Below are 19,350 nucleotides of genomic sequence, written 5' to 3' on the forward strand. Positions count from 1 at the left end.
AAAATAAGCAGGATCAAGGACTTGTTGGGCTGAATAGTCAACACTGCGCTAAAAATACTATGAAATCATTTGCTAAATATATTTTCAAGAGAAATAAGACATGAGCTGTGCAGGTGTAGACAATCCTATAGTCAGAAAAATGAGGAAACACTACATTCAGAAATCAGGTTAAATGTCTTCCTCATTCAGCCATCACGTACAGACTTAGAGAAAGGATATAAATCGAGCAGTGTTTGCATTGAGTCCAACTCCCGCAACAAAACAGAAAATGTGAAAATACACAGCACGCCAATCAGCATCACTGAATGGAAGTGGAAAACAAACATTGAGTATATATCTTTCATTAAAATGTTAACATACTGGTTTTTAGATAACAGGCTGAATTTTAACTTGGAAAGAAACATGGATGTGCGTGCAAGGGAGACGTTAAATACACAAAAAATGTCAATCTACCAACTTCTGCATTTGCTATGTACATGCTAGGTTATATTTGCACAACCTTCTCAGTGCAAGCTGTTTGTCAATTAGAATCACTCAGTTCCTGGCTTGGTTATAGAAATTGCTAGAATGACTTACTTGGACTTCAGTCCATATTTGGGTTTCAGTCCAGTTTTTTTCAGGGTTTCTTTCTTTCGCCTTCAACTCTCCTGAGGTACCCATGAGACCATGAAGCTATTCACCCATAGCTGGGACAAAAACAGAAAATGCTGGAAGAACTCAGCAGGTCTGACAGCTTCTGTGCAGAGGGAATGGAGCTAACATTTCGAGTCAGGATGACCCTTTGTCAGAATTGGAGTTTGGTCCGTGAGTATCAGGGCATGTTCACATGCTCATAGATCTGCACATTGTATTTCTGGGGGACAACCCTCCAACAAATTCCTCTAAAACTTAGCCTGGAATCATGAAGGATCCAAGAACAGAAGCTTCACAATGAAATGTTTTCTCAAACACCCATTTGCATATCCTTGTGTAACTACAAAGTCTTACTATTCCTTTTGAAACAATTCTTACAGCATAGACTGCTCCAATTCCTGCTCTGACTGATGTCCTCAGGTTTTTGGAGAAAGTGAGGGCCAATCTACATGCCACTTCAGCTGCATTTGAGTAGGATCAGACCCAGCTATCCAGTAGTGAGGCAGAACGCAGGAGACTGACAGAGGTGGGCCATAGGTGAGAAATGAAAATGCTTTGAGTAGATTCAGTCCCCATTACCGTGATTCCTCTCGTCATTCATCTTCTCTTCACTGCCATCACTGCTGTGCTGGAACATACTTTAGTGCAGATCAGTTTTGCACTGAGAGGCCAAAGTTTTTAATGTGAAACATGCTGACGTCTGGATTGCGCATTCTGATATTAAGATGCATAGAATCATTTAATTGTAAAATAAGACAGTCCAGAAGAGGTGTAGGAGCAAGATAAATGGTAGGTGTCCATACTATGGATAGAGTGCATTTTATGAGGTTGACGAGAAGGCAGATGCATGATGTTGGATATAATGTGGGTGAATGGGTGTGGTGGCTGACACGATACAAAAGAAGTGCATCTGGAAGGTAACTGGGTGTGAGGATTGTTGACTTGAGAAGATAGAGTGAGTGGTTAGGCTGATGATATACACAGCAGCAATTTGGAGAATGTGGCAAGGTTCTCAACTTTCCTGACCTTAAATCATTAAATTGCTTCTTAAATTGAATCTACTGCTGAGCTACTCTGCTATCTTAGTCTCAGTATCAGGCTTAATAAATGGAACATTAGAAATAACTTCAATGTTAAACTCTTTAATTTAAATCCTAAACTCCTGTGGCAAGTCAAATAGGATTTGAGCATGTATGACATTTAGTGCAATGCATCAACTTAAGGGGAGCAGGAGACAATAGAAGTTGAAACCTTCAATCCTCTATGTTCCTCCCTCTTGATTTTACCTGACTATACCTGGTTTATATTTCCACGTTCTTGTATTGCCAGAGACGAGCTGTCCAGCATACCATGTCCTAATCTCCTCAAGGTCCATGGGTCCTGAGATCCCACTCTTCCATTAATCTCTTATGTCCAATGCAATACTCTAAGGCTGTCTCCACCCGTGACCCCCCCTCTCCCCACCGTCCACACTCTGCAGCCCTTTCTTACAAGACACCACTCCTATTGCTCCCTAACCCAGAATCTCCATCCCTGTCAACACGGAGCAATCCTTTCTTCAATATTCCCAGCGAGTAGACATTATCATTGCCATTGGTTTACACTGACCAAATTAAATTGGTTTTATCAAATTATATTTTTGGGTTTGAATTTCACAACTCTGTTTTTCAATGAAAACTGCAAAGTTGAGGCCATGATTATTATATGTCCTTTTTGACAGCACTAAATCTGATCGAATTCCATTGTCAAGGTTCAAGATACAATGCAAGGTGGTAGAAAACCAGGTTGAAGGTGGATTCCTGGAAATGACCACTTCCTGTTCTTATCAGGACCTTTACAAGTGCAAGACAAAAAGCTTTGATAAAAAAAAATTTTTCAGCAACACTAAAATATTACAATTTGCCTTTTTTTAATGCAGTGGATTATCTCACATTGAACTACATCACCGTAATTTGCCCACTCATTATAACCCAAACATTTCCTTTAGTAACTTCCTGATTCTATAAACACAATTCACTGCCCCTCCCAATTTAGTGTTATCTATAAACTTGTATATTCAGCTCCGTAGTCATTCATTTGTCATTGAACTATATGGTGAAAGGCGGAGATCCCTGTACAAATCCAGCGAATACTACTTGTCACATTTTCTTTACACATACCACCCAACAAATAGTGCCCAATTATATTTACATTAAAAGTACAATCGAATCAACACATTTCGTAGGTTTCACGTCACTTTTTTCTCAATTATTGGTTACTTATGAAAATTTTAAATGATGAGAAAATGAAGAAATTACATTTATATCTTGTCCTTTATGACCTCAGGATGTTCCAAAGTGCTTCACAGCCAGTTAAATAACTTTGAAGTGCAATATATATTGGTGCAAATTTTCCAGTCTCCAAGACGTGCATCAGGATCTTGTGAAGGCCCGACACATGGACCAAATTGGGAATTGCCTGAGAAAGTTCAGTTTCCAATGGGCAATTCCCCTGCTCCCTGTGCAAATGTCTCCAACTCTGAGTCGTCAGAGACTTCAGAAATTTCCATAGTACTTACTTGGATAACTATCCAGGAAATGTTAGATAGGTTAAAACCTAGTCTAACTCCTGGGCAACTACACAACTGGCCCCAACAGCCCTGATCCCTCCAACTGCCTAACATCCCCCAAGTAGACTGCCGTCCTGACCTAACTGAATTGCCCCCTGTCCACCCATCCCCAACCACCATCCTGACCCAACTACACACATCACTCACTTACCCACTTCACTCACCCTAATTACCTCACCCACGCACCCACTAGACCATTCACTAATTTACTGACATTCAAACGGGACCTTTAATCTTACCATGCAGCAACTAGTGCTTTAAAAAAGGGGACTTGTGTTGTTTTTTCCCCCTGACTCTGCTCCATGTTGGCAGAGTTCTCTGAGGGACAATGCACTCCACATTTCTGGAAAAACCAGGCTCAGAATATCCCAGAAGAGGTGTAACAGATGACTGTATTTCTCAATGTTTGCGATATTGATTGAGGGTGAGATATTGGTGAGGACAGCAATAGATTTTTCCTGTTGTTCTTCGAATAGTGCTGAGAGATGTTGTACTTTTATCTGAAAGGGTGGCACAGTGATTAGCACTGCTGCCTCACAGCACCAGACACCTGGGTTTGATTCCCAGCTTGAGTCACTGTCTGTGTGGAGTTTGCATGTTTTCCCCATGGGTTTCCTCTGGGTGCTCTGGTTTCTTCCCAGTCTGAAAGATGTGTTGGTTAGTGTATTGACCCAAACAGGTGCTGGGCTGTGGCGACTAGGGGGATTTTTACAGCAACAGTTGCAGTGTTAATGTAAGACCTACTTGTGACTAATAAATAAACTTTACTTTAACTTTAAATCTCTCACCTGCATCATTCCTTCAGTACTACACTGCATAACCAACACAAAGACCCAATTTTAATTTTAAGTGAATGGATTTTGAAGAAGTTAAATTCTTGCCCCATAGGGCAGGGGTGTGTGTGTGCGTGTGCATGTGTATGTATGTGTGTGTGTGTGTATGTGTGTGGAGCTCTGTCTGCACCCACCATGTTTTTTCCGTTCTGTCTGTCTCACAGTTGTGAACAATAGCGTTTATATATTTTCACTGATGGTTAAATACAGATGATATTCAAGATAACAAGTATGCTCTGACTTGCCAAATAATTCTGAAAACAATCATTTAAGATTTTGTTACAGAAGCTTTCTAGCTTTAATATTGATACATTCTGGGGAATTATGCACACAGCACATTGCTTAAGATGCATGACACACATTCAGCTCCAAAAAAGCTACACAGATTCTTGATGAGACTTTATGCAATAAAAACACGTGGAGCATTCAAAAAATAAATTTGCATTAAAAATATCTTTTATTTGATATATTTCTTTACACATTACAATCGAGGACCAAACTGATCCCCTCTAAATGAATTTAGGCCTTTTCTACTGGATCCTAGGAGATAATCTGAAGAATCCATGCTCCTCCTGACTACCCTACTGGCACCAACCCAGTACCATTGCATTCGTTCTTAGTGTTAAATGTGGTCTTTGGTTTTCAGTTGGATTAACACAAGAAATTCAACCAATTTGTGCTATCCGAGAGATCCATTAGTCCAATCCCACCTTCATTGGTTCAGAGTTCCTTCAGAACAACAGAAGCAGCAAAAACTACCCATTTACTGTATACTGAATTATATATTAATGCCCAAGTTACTCCGCAACCTCCTCTATATAATCTGCCACGTCACTGCAGTGTGAAATGGTGTGGTCCAGTGTAAAATCATCAAGCTGCAAGGAAATAATCAAAACAAGGATTATTAAAACATTTTAACAAAAATAATCAAAATTATCACAAAATTAATTAATATAAATCTTAAAAATGACATAAAATATTCTAACCCAATTTGGGGAGAAAATATCAAGTTCACACCAGTTTCTTTTTCTATAAGAATGAAACTAGATTAAAAATGGGGTAGGCATTCATAAAAATGGCCAAAGTTATAGGCTGCCATTAAAGTTTGCAATAAATGTTTATTGGATTCTTACATTCTTACTTATTTTCATTTGCATACTGCATCTGTCACCATTCCATTATTGAGAGCAAATTCTGAATTTGTTTCTGGATGTTCCCTTTTCTGGAACTTAGAAAGTTGTAAAACACTCCCAGTTCTTCAATATTTTTTACTAAACCTCAGTTCTACAAACCTTGTCATCTGGACAAAGATCTTCCGCTTCCACAGAAATATCCTCTTCAATTTCTTCACCAATGCTCACTTCACTCTTGGTTTTATCTGAACGCTGACTGCCACTAAGCCAAAAACATATTGGTGGTGATTACAACACAACTCGAGAATGAAAATTAATCCATACCGAGAACCCAATTTAACGGTGCATAACAAATAAATCTTACTACTAATAGTGTATGTCTATTTCTTCAAAAGAACTTAATATAAGCATGCATCACAATAGCAATCAACTACAAATTCTCAAATATAACACAATCTTAATTTAGATGTGTTATATCCAATTTGTTAGTTGAAGACAATAAAAAAGCAACCAAATTCAACACGTGTTCAGCTGACACTACCAGGCTCAAACACCTGTGACCGCTAAGCAAGAGTGTTTAGATTTGACAAAAAAAGAACCTCAAAGCATGGCTAAAGGAGCAAGGGTATTCTCAAACAACTCAGTTTGAGCAATGTGGTTTGTCAAAAAGTAACATTTTTTATGGTGTTATCTAAGCAGTGGGATATAGGTGAATACTGTCTAAAAGTTTCAAGTATCATCATGTTACTAATTCTGATTTGCAAGCACGTTTTCCCTTTTCTCTTTCCTCATAAATGTTTATCTTTTTTACAAATATGATGGCCAAACCTGAACACAATACTCATTATTTAACTAATTTACCATTTTATGAATACATGCCTGGTTAAATTTACAAATCATCCTACTGTTAATTTTTTCTCTACCACAGTAGTGCTAAATTAACCAACACTTCCAGCATATGGTCAATTACTGACTGATTTGATTTACTCATTGAAATTTTTCATTCATCCTTATTTTTAGTGCAAATAAATATTAGCATACTGTTCTCAAAACTGAAGTCTGTTTTTAATTCACGTGCCTAACTGGAGATATTTTACTTTTTACCTTCACAGTTCAATAGCAGACTCTAATGACACAGAAACCTCACTGCATTTTGAAAACAATTCAGGACTGAAGCATTGTATTGGTCTCAATACAGACCAAACTATGTAATCAACTTCTGAAAATGTCAATATACCTTACTGACAGAGTATAAATTATGATGAAATTTGCTTTACCTGATAAAATCATCATCATAATACTCTTCTTCATTCCCTGTTCCTAAGATACAAATTAGAAATGAGAATTTGTGCAATAAGTCATCATTTTAAAATATTGTTTCTATTGACTGCTTATGCAACTATATTGGATTGCTCATATTATTGTTACTGGCCTGGCGCCTGTGAATTTTTTTAATTCATTACATTAAATTATAGCAATTTCAGTAATGACTATTTGCATCAGCTCCTGTAAAAATGAGAAATATCTAAAGAGCAATTTTACACAAATTAGTTCTGCAATGACCAACGCATATTAGCCATTCATTCACCATGAGGTAGCATGCAATTTTCATCACTTATGTACCCAAAATATTATTAAAATGTGAACATGCAAGCTAGGACATGAATTTTTAAAGACTGATTATATTTGTCAGATCAAATGTTTGAGAAAGTTAGGACAGAGAAAGAGAGAACGCTCTGTATATATGTAGAGTAGTTGAGTGGAAAAACTCAGCTAGAAAGGAGTGAAGGAAGAAACCATAAAACAGTTAGCAATGACAGCATTATAGAAAATAAAAACATGAGGCTCAACATTAACAGGATGAGGATGTGAATTTCATTGTCTCTCAATTAATGATGAATCAATTAGCTGTCCAGATGACAAAAAATTGAGGAGAAATTCCCTTTTAACACATCCAAAAAGCAGCTTTAGTTTTAATGAAAAAAAACTAACTTCAGAGGCGACAACAGAACGTTATTTTCAAATTGGTATCAAAAATCAAGAATAAGAAATCAGCCTTCATGAAGTTCAACACACCCCTTTCCCTCGCTCCCTCTCCTATTCCCTGCTCTGCCATCATTCAAGAAAAACATGTAAACTTATGTGAGCTATTCATATAGCATACAGAAAATTAAGAAAATAAAATCTGGACTCTTAGTATTTTGATACACCATGGACCCTATTTTACCATTTTGATTATAAGTGCTGAATCTGGGCGCAATTCAGATCAACTTGGGAACCTGTTCTCAGGCACCCCCATATGCACTTAGCTGGAACAAAAAAAAATTATGAATCTGAATTGTGCTGTGGGCACAGTTTATTACACCTGAAACACTGCTACTCTGATTAGACCTTTGAACTGCGCATACACAGTGAAAAAAAAATTAAAAACATGCCTCTGTCACATCGCTCTCAGGCTACAAAAAGCGGATAACGCGGCCGGCAAGCGATGGCCCCTACAGACATCGCCCCACCCCCACAACGTAACTGTCCCCTTATCACCAACCTCCCCTGCTACCAGACCGATTGCATCCCCTGCCCCCTTCCTCCCTATCCATCGCCCGCAGAGTGGCAGCGGTCTCCCTCCCCACCCACCCCACCAGAGAACAATTGGGCCTCCCCCCACACCCCTCACCACCACAGAGCCATCGCCCCCCCACACCAACTAGAAAAGCATTTGGCCTCCCCCCGCCACCACCCCACAGCAGAAAGTCATCTGGCCTCCCCCCACATCCACCCACCCACCCTGACCAGGAAACCATCCGGCTTCCCTCCCCCAGCCCCCACCACAGAATGATTGGGCCTCCCCCCTTCACCAGAGAACTATCTGGCCTCCCCCTTCCCTCCCACTCACCAGAGAATGATCGGGCCTCCTTTTCCCTCCCCCCACCAGAGAATGATCTGCCACCACCCCCCTCTCCCTTCAACCAGGGAACGATCAGGCCTCCCTCCTCCAACCCCTCCCTTACTGAAGAATGATCTGCCCCCCACACCAACCAATGATCTGAGTTAGAGAGCCGTTGGAAGCTCTGAACTTAGCTCTTCAGGAGGTGGAGAACCCGAAACAGACTTCTGCCGAGCATGTCTGTTTAGCGCCAAATCTGGATAGGCGAACGCGATGGTAAAGGGGGATATGCAGTTAAGATTGGGCATCCAACTCATTAAGTCAATTTAAATGCATGTGGTTCCGATCGCAGCCTTTTCAGGCCTTGGTAAAGTGGGAATCTATATGGATGTGGGCAGGGATCGCACTATTTACCTCATGCCTGATTTACCAAGTTTTCATGCCCGAAAATGGGTGCAACGCAATGGCAAAATCGGGCCCCATGTATAGGATTTTCTGATGACAGGGTTTTCTGTTCCACCATGTAAAGGGACAATGGAGAATACAATCCTGCTGATACTGGCTGTGGGTAGCCCCACAGTCATTTAACGTCTGGAGCGGTTGCCACTGCTGACTACAGTCAGTCCCACGGCAACAGACGCAGGTCAGGGTTGTTCACAGGGCAGCTGATGGGGGCCTGGTTTGAGTTTCCAGGTGCCATGGATGGTGTATGCATGTGTGCGCGCGTGTGCATGCATGTACGCGCACGTGCACTGTCGATAAAATGGCAGTGGAAGCCAGTTGAGGCACTTAAGTGGTCATTCATAAATCACAAAATGATAAGTACAAAGGGCCTCAAAAGGTCCAAGGTGGGTGGGCTGTCCAATGGCAAGTTGGAGGTGGGCAGGTAGGTTGACAGGCAGATCACCCACTGCATTTTACAAGTTTCCTGTCTTCAGATCCACTGGATGAGCCATGAAGTTCCTGCCATGGTTTTAAAGAATAATCTTTGAAATGTTACGTACTTGAAGACTTTTTTTTTCTTTTTGTGAGGCAATACAGGGAGAGACAAAGACAGAGAGAGAGAGAGACTGCATATCTTAGTGAATTAGAACATACATCTCCAGATTCTGTGTCTGAATATAGCCCATTGATAAAATGAGATCATAAAAGATGTTACACAGTGACAAGATTCCAGACTTAAATATTTAATATTCTTAGCTACCACAATTAAAAAAGGCTAAATTATTTCTTGCTACCTTTTATGTCAGCTTCTTTTAATGGGGGTCCTTTTGCCAGGGACTCCAAATTCGCAGTCAAAGGAGGAGCATCGGAAAGGGACGTAAGACCACCTGTTGGTTTGCTGTTCAAATCTGTATGCCTAGTCACCAAAAAAGATCAAAAACATTTTAAAACAATGATCGGATTCATTTATTTAGAAACTTATTATTTCAAAAACAAAGAATGAGAATTTATCAGAGTTTCTGGTAAATAGGGAAATTTCAAGAAGTTACCACCGACTACCATTCCAGTGTTGTAATTCAACCAGTGAAAGATACTCCATCATACCTTCACATAGTGCTTCCCTCAATTGGCTTAGCTAAGCAGAGGAACTCTGGTTTGGGAAAAGCTCAGGACCTTAACACTTGTTAGTACAGCACATCAGAGAGTGCAAGTGTAATGCACTCTGGAATACTGAATGGAAATACAATTTAAGCATATGAGAACTGCAGAATTTCATCATAAAATCCATTCAAAACTACAGAACAGAGAATCTTTAAACTGAACCAAACTGGTTACCCAAAGCAAGTAGCAATTAAACCAAGATAACAAATATTGAAACCTTCTGACTCTGCAATTGCCCACCATGGTAATGATAAGCTGAAATGAAAACTATAATAGCGACTTTACAGTGCACTTAGAACTCATTTTAGTTCTAAATGAACATGATTGCCCCAAGATTGATGGCTAAAGGCAATTATAATAGATTGTTATATAAAAATGATAACTTGGCAATGATAATAGACAGCTGTTCCTTTCAGGGTTTTGAATATCATGAACTGCAATAAAGCTCGAAAGATCTCTAAATCAACTAAATTTCAAGAAAACATACAGCCTTGAAATCACTCCAGAATGCAAACATTTTAATCCACTACATAATCTCCCATGGCATTACTGAAGAGCAAAATTAATAAGTTTCTACTGCACAATTAGAAATCAAATAAATTTATGCACAACTATTTAATTACTGAATTCTGATTTGCAAAATGTATTCCACATAAGGATTTTGAAATAACACCAATTGTTTGCACTAAATTAATAATTAAATTCAAGAATCATTACCAAATGGATGAAATAAATGGCAAGATTTTAGTGAAAATGCTTTTGCGTTACAGAATCAGTGCCTTCTACATTTGGTAGCTGCAGAATTGTATTCAATATGACCACACATGTCCCTCCCCCTAGCACTATTATCAAGCCAGTGCATCAACTCTGGTTCCATGAAGACTGCAGAACAGCGTGTTATGGAGCAGGGCCTGGTGAAGCTGTAACACAGCAATGTGCATGCTAAACAGCAGAAGCAGCATGATATAGACAGAGCTTAGTGATTGTTTAAAATTCATTTATGAGATGTGGGTGGATCACTGGCTAGATCAACATTTATTGGCCATCCCTAGTCGCCCTTCAGAAGGTGGTGGTCAGCTGCCTTCTTGCACTGCTGCAGTCCCTGAGGTGTAGGTACATCCACAGTGCTTTCCCAACCCAGAAATCAGATCAAAACTCTGCAATCCTGCTACACCCAATTGTGAATGAAGGTGGTGGGCCCAAAAACATCTCCATGCTCATGGCAGAGTAAAAGACAGGGCTGACGCATTTACAACATTTTCAGCCAGAAGTACTGAGTGGCTGATCCTTCTCAAGTCTTCTAAGTTCCCACCATCATAGATGGCACTCTTTAGTCAATTCAGTTCACTCCAAGTGAAATCAAGAAATGATTGAAAGTACTGGACACAGCAAGTGGGCCTTAACATCCCAGCTGTAGTACTGAATACAGGTGATCTACAACTAACTGCATCCATAGCCAAGTTGTTTCAGTAGTCCAGCACAGGGATCTAACTGATAATGTGGAAATTTCTCAACAATGACTGTTGAAAAAAGGCAGGGTAAGTTAATCAATTACAGTTCCATCAGATCATTTGGAATCACTAGAAAAGTGATGGAAGATGTCATCAACATTATATCAAGTGATACTTACTCAGCACCAACCTGCTCACTGTTGATTAGTTTGGGCTCTGCAACTGCAGACCATGTTACAGCCTTGGACTAAGCATGCACAAAAGAACTGAATTCCAGAGGTGAGGTGAGTGTGTTCACCCTTCTATTATTGGTAGCAGCAGTATAGTATTCAATATGCTCACATATATCCCTCACTCTAGCACTATTATCAAGCCAGAGGACGAACTTTGGTTCCACAAAGACAGCCCATAGAAAGCATTCTTTCTGGTTCTATTACAATTTAATATGGCTCCTGCTCTGCCCAAGACCACAAGAAACTACAAAAAGTCGTGAATGAAGCTCAATCCATCACGCAAACCAGCCTCCCATCCGTTGACTCTGTCTACACTTCCTGCTGCCTCAGCAAAACAGCCAGTATAACTAAGGACCCCACGCACCCCGGACACTCTCTCTCCCATCTTCTTACATCAGGAAAAAGATACGAAAGTCTAAGATCTCGCACCAACTGATTCTTCCCTGCTGCCATCAGACCTTTGAATGGACCTACCTTGCATTGAGTTGATCTTTCCTTACATCCTAGCTATGACTGTAGTAACACTACATTCTGCACTCTCTTGTTTCCTTCTCTATGAATGGTGTGCTTTGTCTGCACAGCGTGCAAGAAACAATACTTTTCACTGTATGCTAATCCATGTGACAATAATAAATCAAATCAAAACCTTGACATCAAGACAGCATTTAATAGGGAATGGCATCAAGGAGTCCTGGAAAAATTGAAGTCAATACAAATCGGGAGGGGGGGGGTTGCTTTCCATTGTTTGGAGACATATTTGGTACAAAGAAAGATGTTTGGAGGTCAATCAACATGGTCCCAGGACATCACTGCAGGGGTACCTCAGGGCAGTGTTCTAGGCCCAACCACCTTCAGCTGGTTTATCAATGACCATTCTTTCACCATAATGTCAGAAGTGGAGATGTTGGCTGATTGCATGTTTTTCAATACTATTTGAAAGCCAAGTACAATAAATCCCATTTTAATTTGTCTTGATTGACATTGTTTCATTTCAGTGTCATGGATACATAGGGCTAGTATGCATAATTAGTAAGATTCTGCTTTACCTTTGTTTCACAACTGGCATGAATCTGAACCCCAATTCTCTCCCACTCTCTGCTTTCCTTCTGACTTTCCCACTCACCACTTCCCACCCGATTCCCTCCTGGTTGCCACCTCCCTCATCTTCCTGCTTCCCTCATTAATCCTCCCACTCATTGTGCCTGTTGTTCGCCTCCTTCCTCATGCTGCCCATCTCCCTATCCCTTGTTTACAATGATGGTTTAGGGGAAGAGTGGAGAGGTCAGCAAACTGGAGAGAGTCAGAGAATTGGGGAGGGTGAGAATGGAGAGTGCAAGTGACAGTTTGCAAGAAGAAAGAAGGGAGAATGAGAGAGAGAGAGAGAGAGAGAGAGGGAGAGATGAGGAGGAGGAGAGGGGAAAGGGAATAAAGTAATTTAGGAATGCACAGTATTTCAACCTGTAGAGGACAATCTTTTAATTTTTTAAATTAAAAACGGTGTTACAAAACCTAATGGCATCTTTTACATTGGTAGTGGTGGTAGTGGGAAAAGCTGTTTCGATTAAGTTGTTTCACTTGTAGTTGCATTTCTGCAAACCTTAAAGGTTGTATGAGGAATTATTGTACTGAAGCACCTTCAGCGAAATCTGGGCAAGTGCCAACATTTAACAATATTACCATTGCTAATTGTTCCATCAAAAACACACGGGGGTTACTATTGATCAGAAACTTAATTGGACTGGCTATATAAATATCTTCACAACAAAAGCAGCCAGGAATTCTGTGGTGTGTATGCTCCACACACAAGGTATAAGCCAGGAATATGATGTATACTCTCCACTTGCATAAGTGCAGCAATTCTTGATACCATCCAAGACAAAGCAGCCCTTCTTATTAGTACCATCCACCACCTTAAATATTCACTCCCTTCACTAAAAGTGCACAGTGGCAGCATTGTGTATTATCTACAAGATGCATTGCAACAACTCACCAATGTTGCTCCAATAGCACCTACCAAATCCACAATCTCTACCAAGTAGAAGAGCAAGGGGCAGTAGATGTATGCAAATACCATCACCTGCAAGTTCTCCTCCTTCTATCTTGTTGTGAAAGTATGGGTGGAACTTTCTTTTTTTGCGTCAACTCAGGTGAGAAAAGTAGTGTGAAGCCTGCCAGCTAAACTGTTGGCTTTTCCTACCATACTTCTTGACATTATTAAAACAAATCCTGGAGGCATGGCCCAAGATGTCACTCTGAATGAGCATACCCTAATAGCAACATCGGTCAAATTCTTGGAATGCCCCCCTAATATCACTATGGATGTGTCTATACCATATGGACTGCATTTGTTCAAGAAAACAACTCACCACTACCTCCAAGGGCAATTAGGGATGTGTCCCACCATCAGCCATTCCAACATCCCAAAAACAAAAAAAGTCACTGTCTGGCTTAATGCAACCTCATGTTGGATCCAATGTGCTGCTTGAGTTCTTCAGTTAAAAAAAAGTTGTGAAACTGGCAGCACAACAGTGTTTACATATCTGTGGAGCACCCAAGACAATCATGGGCTTAGTAACAAATAGGTTGTTCATATGTTGAGAACCTGAAGCACCAGTACAGTCCAACCCACAAATTAATTACTGATCAGAACATAGTGTTTAAGATAATAAACTCTACATATTCAAATCCTCTTCATACATTTTCCAAAAGCTTTCCCTGTTAAAATACTTAAATACTTAAAATACTTACAATAGTCTGCATTTATTAAGCTAAATTGTTTTACTGCCCTAAAGAAGATGTATTAAGCTCTCTTATTTGCCAGTCATTGTATTAATTCTTTCTTTAAGCATTTTTGTCTAAGTTTAAAAGTACCTCATGACCAATTGTGATGTTTCCTTTCCTGTCTTATTAGGTCCTAAGGTTCAAGCACTTTTAGCAATCAATGGGACAAAAAGTAGTTTAAGTGTGAAAACTATTTTATCAGATGCTGATACCCAATCTTTGTGACTCTCATAAGTGACACTGTGTGTCAGTTTGTGTGCCAGTTTTACTTTACACACGCAAAAACTACTGCAGAAACAAACTGGGCTGAATTTTAACTTGTTGGTTTGCTCTCAGCAGTGGAGGTCAGCTGCAGGTCGTAACCCTGAAAGTTCACGAAACAGTTTTATCATGGCTCTTTAAGTGAACCACAGCATCAGCATCCCACATCCTAGTTTCCTGGCCAATTGGAGTGGGTGCTTATGATTATGACCCACCACTGACTTTTGAAGCCTCAGTAATTAGAGAGACCCCAGACAGAGACATAATGGAAGCATTCTACAATCCTGCTGAGAGACAGTAACTGGATTGATGGAGTCCAAAGAAGGGAAAGCTGTCCACTCTGGTTCCCCAAGACATCACTGGAGTTCCTGCTGTGGATTGAAAGGGATTGTTGATAAATATTATTCCCTGTGGACAGGGTGAAGAAATTGGCTTCTGAAACTAAGCAGACAAGGTTAGAAATCACCAAGGAGATGGTGTTCTCTCACTGATGGATGCAGTGCTCAAGAGGTTTGATTACCTTATCAGGGCACATCATATTGAAATACCAACTCTCTCACCCTGATTTTCTCAGCCTTCTGCACACGTGTCTCAGACCAACACACTTCGCATCCCTCCCTCTCTTTCTCTCGAGGCACCTTCTCACATATGAGCAATTAGCACTAACATTCACCTTCATCTTGTCAATCTCATCCAAATCCCTCAGTTAGCCTATGCAAGTGTTGCTATTTAATTCTCATACACATTCCAATCCTCACATTAATACTTCTTCCTATAAATAAAATGGAGAGTGCAGAATATCAGAATGAGGCAAAGAAATGGAAAGGCATGGTAGTGGTTAGCCCCTTCAATCATGGACACACATACAGGTGCAAAGGATAAAACACAGGAGATAACCAGCTTCAGGATGCATAACAAATGCCAATGGAGAGATGTAGGTCTTGCAGTTACATGGTGACTGAATGCTATCACTGAGTGCTGAGTGCTATCACACTACCATCTTGGCACAAAACAGTTGCTTGTATTAACTAGATGTCAACAGCCAATGAAAAATTATATTCAGCACTGTTTACTTTGGATTCTTGTACCTTGTGTGAGCAATAGGTAAAGATGTTGTTAACACATATATTTGTAGAGCATAGAGAAATAGCTTGAAGTTAAATAGATTGGATATAGTTAGGTATATTGATAACCCACTTTATGGAAACAACTGTGAGTTTAGTCACAAACATAGGACATAGGGTTCGATGCTGCTAACACAGCAATAATTAGGGATAATAAAAAGACTGCCTGTAATGTAGAGATAACATCAGAGATGTGATGTGCAGTGAAGCATACACCACATCCTGCAGGAATGTAAGAGGCCCACGTTATAAAAAGCAAATGGTCTGCAAGATGTGTTGTTTATACAACTAAGCATAAAAGGGGGAAGGGGTCACTGAGATGGTTGGGACAGCAGTGATTAAGTTGGCAAAGGATTGATTACCGCCAATCTGAACTGGACATGTAACAGTATTGGATAAGATGGATGAGTTTGCTAATGCACTCTTGTGATAACAGGAGACATTGTTAGATGGGATAGGAACTTAGGGCACCTCGAGCCAATAGGAGAATGTCAACACATAGATGGGACAGGGACCACCAATTAGGAGAGAACATCACATTGCAAAGCCATCACAATGCTTGTAAAAAAGGTATAAAACGTGCTGTAAATCTATGTGAAGTGTGCCTATTTCGCTAGACACCCGGTCTTGCAAGAACGTCAAATAAAATCTTGCTCCTTCAGAACTTGACTTGACTAAATTGTTTAACTGTGAGCTGTGTTTCTCACACTTGTCAGTTCCAAATTATGAATTTCATCTCCCACAGGTTCTTCATGCACCACTCAGGAATTAGTGATGGGGAGGACAAAGACTCCTCAGAAGAGGGTCATACACCTTCCAGGGTGAAGGATAGGATGCTGAGAGCTGCAAACAAATTCCTTTTTGTTGTGGAACCTTTTTTCGATTATTCAGGGATCTGGTCATATTCTACATCTATTGCTGCGTCAGTTGTGACACCTCCAATGACAATCTGTTTGGAAACATTGAAAATAGGCAGGAGGAGGCCATTCAGACCTTCAAGCTTGCTCAGCCCACCATTCTTATTATTACGGGTGATCATCCAATTCAGTAACCTATTTTTTCTTTCCCTCCCCTCATATCCTTTGATCATGTTAGTCCCGGGTGCTATATCTATCTTCTTGAAAGTATACAATGTTTTGGCCTGAACTGTTTTCTGTGGCAGTGAATTCCTCAGGCTCATTATTCTCTGGGTGAAGAAGTTTCTCCTGATCTCAGTCCTAAATGGTCTACCACATAGCCTCGGTCTGTGATCCCTGGCTTTGGACTCCCCTGCCATCGGGAACATCCTTTCTGTATCTACCTGTCTAGTCCTGTTAGAATTTTATGGGTTTCTTTGAGATCGCCCCTCATTCTTATAAACTCCAGCAAACACAATTCCAAGTGACTCAATCTCACCTCATACGTCTGTCCTACCATCCCAGGGATCAGTTTGCAATCCCTCTATAGCAAGAACATTCTTCCTCAGGTAAGGGACAAAAACTGCATATAATATTCCAAATGTCATCTCATCAAGGCCCTGTATAATTGCAGCAGGACACCCCTGCTCCTGTACTCTAATCCTCTTGTTATAAGGGCCAATATGCCATTTGCCTTCTTTACTGGCTGCTGCATCTGCATGCTTACTTTTAGCAACTGGTATACAAAGACACCCAGGTCTCATTGCACATTCCAGTCTTTCAACCTATAGCCATTCAGATAATTAATAATTCTGCCTTCCTCTTTTGTTACTGAAATGGATAACCTCTCATATTTTACTGCAGCTGCCTTGAATTTGCCCACTCACTCAGCTTGTCCAAATTACTGAAGCATCTCTGCATCCTCCTCATAACTTACCCTCCCAACCAGCTTTGTGTCATCCGCAAATCTGAAAATATTACATTTAGCTCCTTCGTCTAAATCATCTATATTGTAATAGTTGGGGTTCCAGCACTGATCCCTGCAGTACCCCACTAGTCATTGCCTGCATTTGGAAAAAGATCAGTTTATTCCTATTCATGTCTGCCAACTCCTTTTCCATTCATCTCAATACACTACCCCAATCCCATGCACTTTAACTTCACACGCTAATCTCTTACTTGAGACTTTGCTGAAAGCCTTCTGAATGTAAGCCACATCACTGGCACCCCCTCATCTCTACTAGCTACATCACTGAAGAATTTCAATAGATTTGTCAAGCATAATTTCCCATACTAAATTAATGTGGACTCTGTCCAATTCTGCCACTATTTGTTAAATGTTCTACTATTAAATCTTTTATATAAAACTTTAGCATTTTCCCCAATACCGACATCAGGCTAACGAGTCTATAATTCCATTTTCTCTCTACCTCCCTTTTTAAGTAGTGGTGTTACATTAACGACCCTCAAATCTGGAGGAATTCCAGAGTCTATAGAATCTTGGAAGATTCTAATGCATCCATTATTTCAAGGATGACTTCAAGTACTCTAGCATGTAGATTATCAGGCCCTGAGGACTTATTGACGTTCAATCCCATTAATTTCCCCAACACCATTTCCCTACTAATGCTGGTTTCCTTCAATCAATCCCTCTCACTAAACCTTGTGTTGTTATTTGTGTCTTCCTTTGTGAAGACAGAATCAGCCATTTCTTTGTCTGACATTATAAATTCCTCTGTTTCTGAATATAACAGGCCTACGTTTGTCTTCATCGATCATTTTTTCTTCACATTCCTACAGAAACTTTAACAGTCAGTTTTTATGTTCCCCGCAAATTTAGTCTCATTTTCTATTAATTCTTTGTCCTCCTTTGCTGAATTCTAAACTACTCCCAATCCTCACATCTACTGTTTTTTCTGGTCAATTTGTTTGCCTCTTCCTTGGATCTAATATTCTCCTAATTTCCTTGTAAGCCATGGTTTGGCCACCTTTCCTGTTTTATTTTTTATTTTAAGTAACATTTCCCCTAAACCATCAATACCAATTGGTGCCTCAGACCATCATAGTATCCTTTATTTAAATTCAGGATCTTAATATAGGATTCTCCAAACTTGTCTGTGTCCGGCCCACTACCAGCAAGAATAGAGAATTTGGCACTCAGCCAAAAATCCATTCACTGCAGCAGCACCTAAGAATCCTAGTTGCGAATGAGGTTGGAGGTCTTTGGCGCTAGTCTCAGAATCAAGTACCTTACTATTCATCTTGATGAAGAATTCTGTCATATTATGGTTGCTCTTCCCCAAGTGGCTTTGCACAATGCCAATTATTCATTTCTCGTTACACAATATCCAGTCTAGGATGATTCCTTAATGAATTGGTCGAGGAAACCATCCTGAATACACTCCAGTCATTCCTCCTGGATGGTACTGTTACTAAATTGATTTGCCAAATCTAAGTGCAGATGAAAGTCACCCATAATTACAGACGTTCCTTTATTGAATGTGTCTCTAATTTCCTGTTTAATGCCATTCCAAAGATCACCACTGAAGTTTGGGGGTTTGTATGTTTTTTTGGCCCTTGTGCTTCTATCCAAATATTGGAGCTAATATCATCCTCATTATTGCATTAATTTCCTCTTTAACCAGTAATGCCACTCCACTGCCTATTCCTTTGCCTGCCCTTCCTAAATACTGAACATCCCTGAATGTTCAATTCCCATCCCCGGTCATGTAGTTGGGACGTAATGAAAACCTAGGGTCATGGGATATTCAGAGAGCCTGCATTCAACTCAACACCACAACCCACACAGAATTACAATGGCAAATTGGCCATGGATTTTCAAGGTAATATCTTTTGTAAATGTCATTGTTCCCTGTGGTTTGTGCAAACTGATCTTTCTTGATACAAC

At 40.1% G+C, this 19,350-nt stretch overlaps 1 protein-coding gene across 6 annotated transcripts in view; it reads right to left on the reverse strand.

Moving 5' to 3' along the window:
- Window positions 1–4,508: 4,508 nt before the first annotated feature.
- The window catches only part of cep43 (centrosomal protein 43), an 89,580-nt gene continuing 74,738 nt past the window's right edge, over window positions 4,509–19,350 (reverse strand). For 5 of the 6 annotated variants that reach the window (XM_080200257.1, XM_080200259.1, XM_080200255.1 and 2 more), the window contains 4 exons: window positions 9,330–9,451; window positions 6,485–6,527; window positions 5,367–5,469; window positions 4,509–4,949 (listed from right to left, as the gene is read on the reverse strand). In XM_080200257.1, the coding sequence (XP_080056383.1) occupies window positions 4,872–4,949; window positions 5,367–5,469; window positions 6,485–6,527; window positions 9,330–9,451 (346 nt within the window). In that variant the 3' untranslated portion in view covers window positions 4,509–4,871. The remainder of the gene's footprint in view (window positions 4,950–5,366; window positions 5,470–6,484; window positions 6,528–9,329; window positions 9,452–19,350) is intronic. The other variant, XM_080200256.1, reaches the window with a different exon arrangement.

The sequence above is a fragment of the Carcharhinus amblyrhynchos genome, chromosome 12, assembly GCF_965287045.1.
Source record: "Carcharhinus amblyrhynchos chromosome 12, sCarAmb.v2.hapA, whole genome shotgun sequence".
NCBI classification, from domain to species: Eukaryota; Metazoa; Chordata; class Chondrichthyes; order Carcharhiniformes; family Carcharhinidae; genus Carcharhinus; species Carcharhinus amblyrhynchos.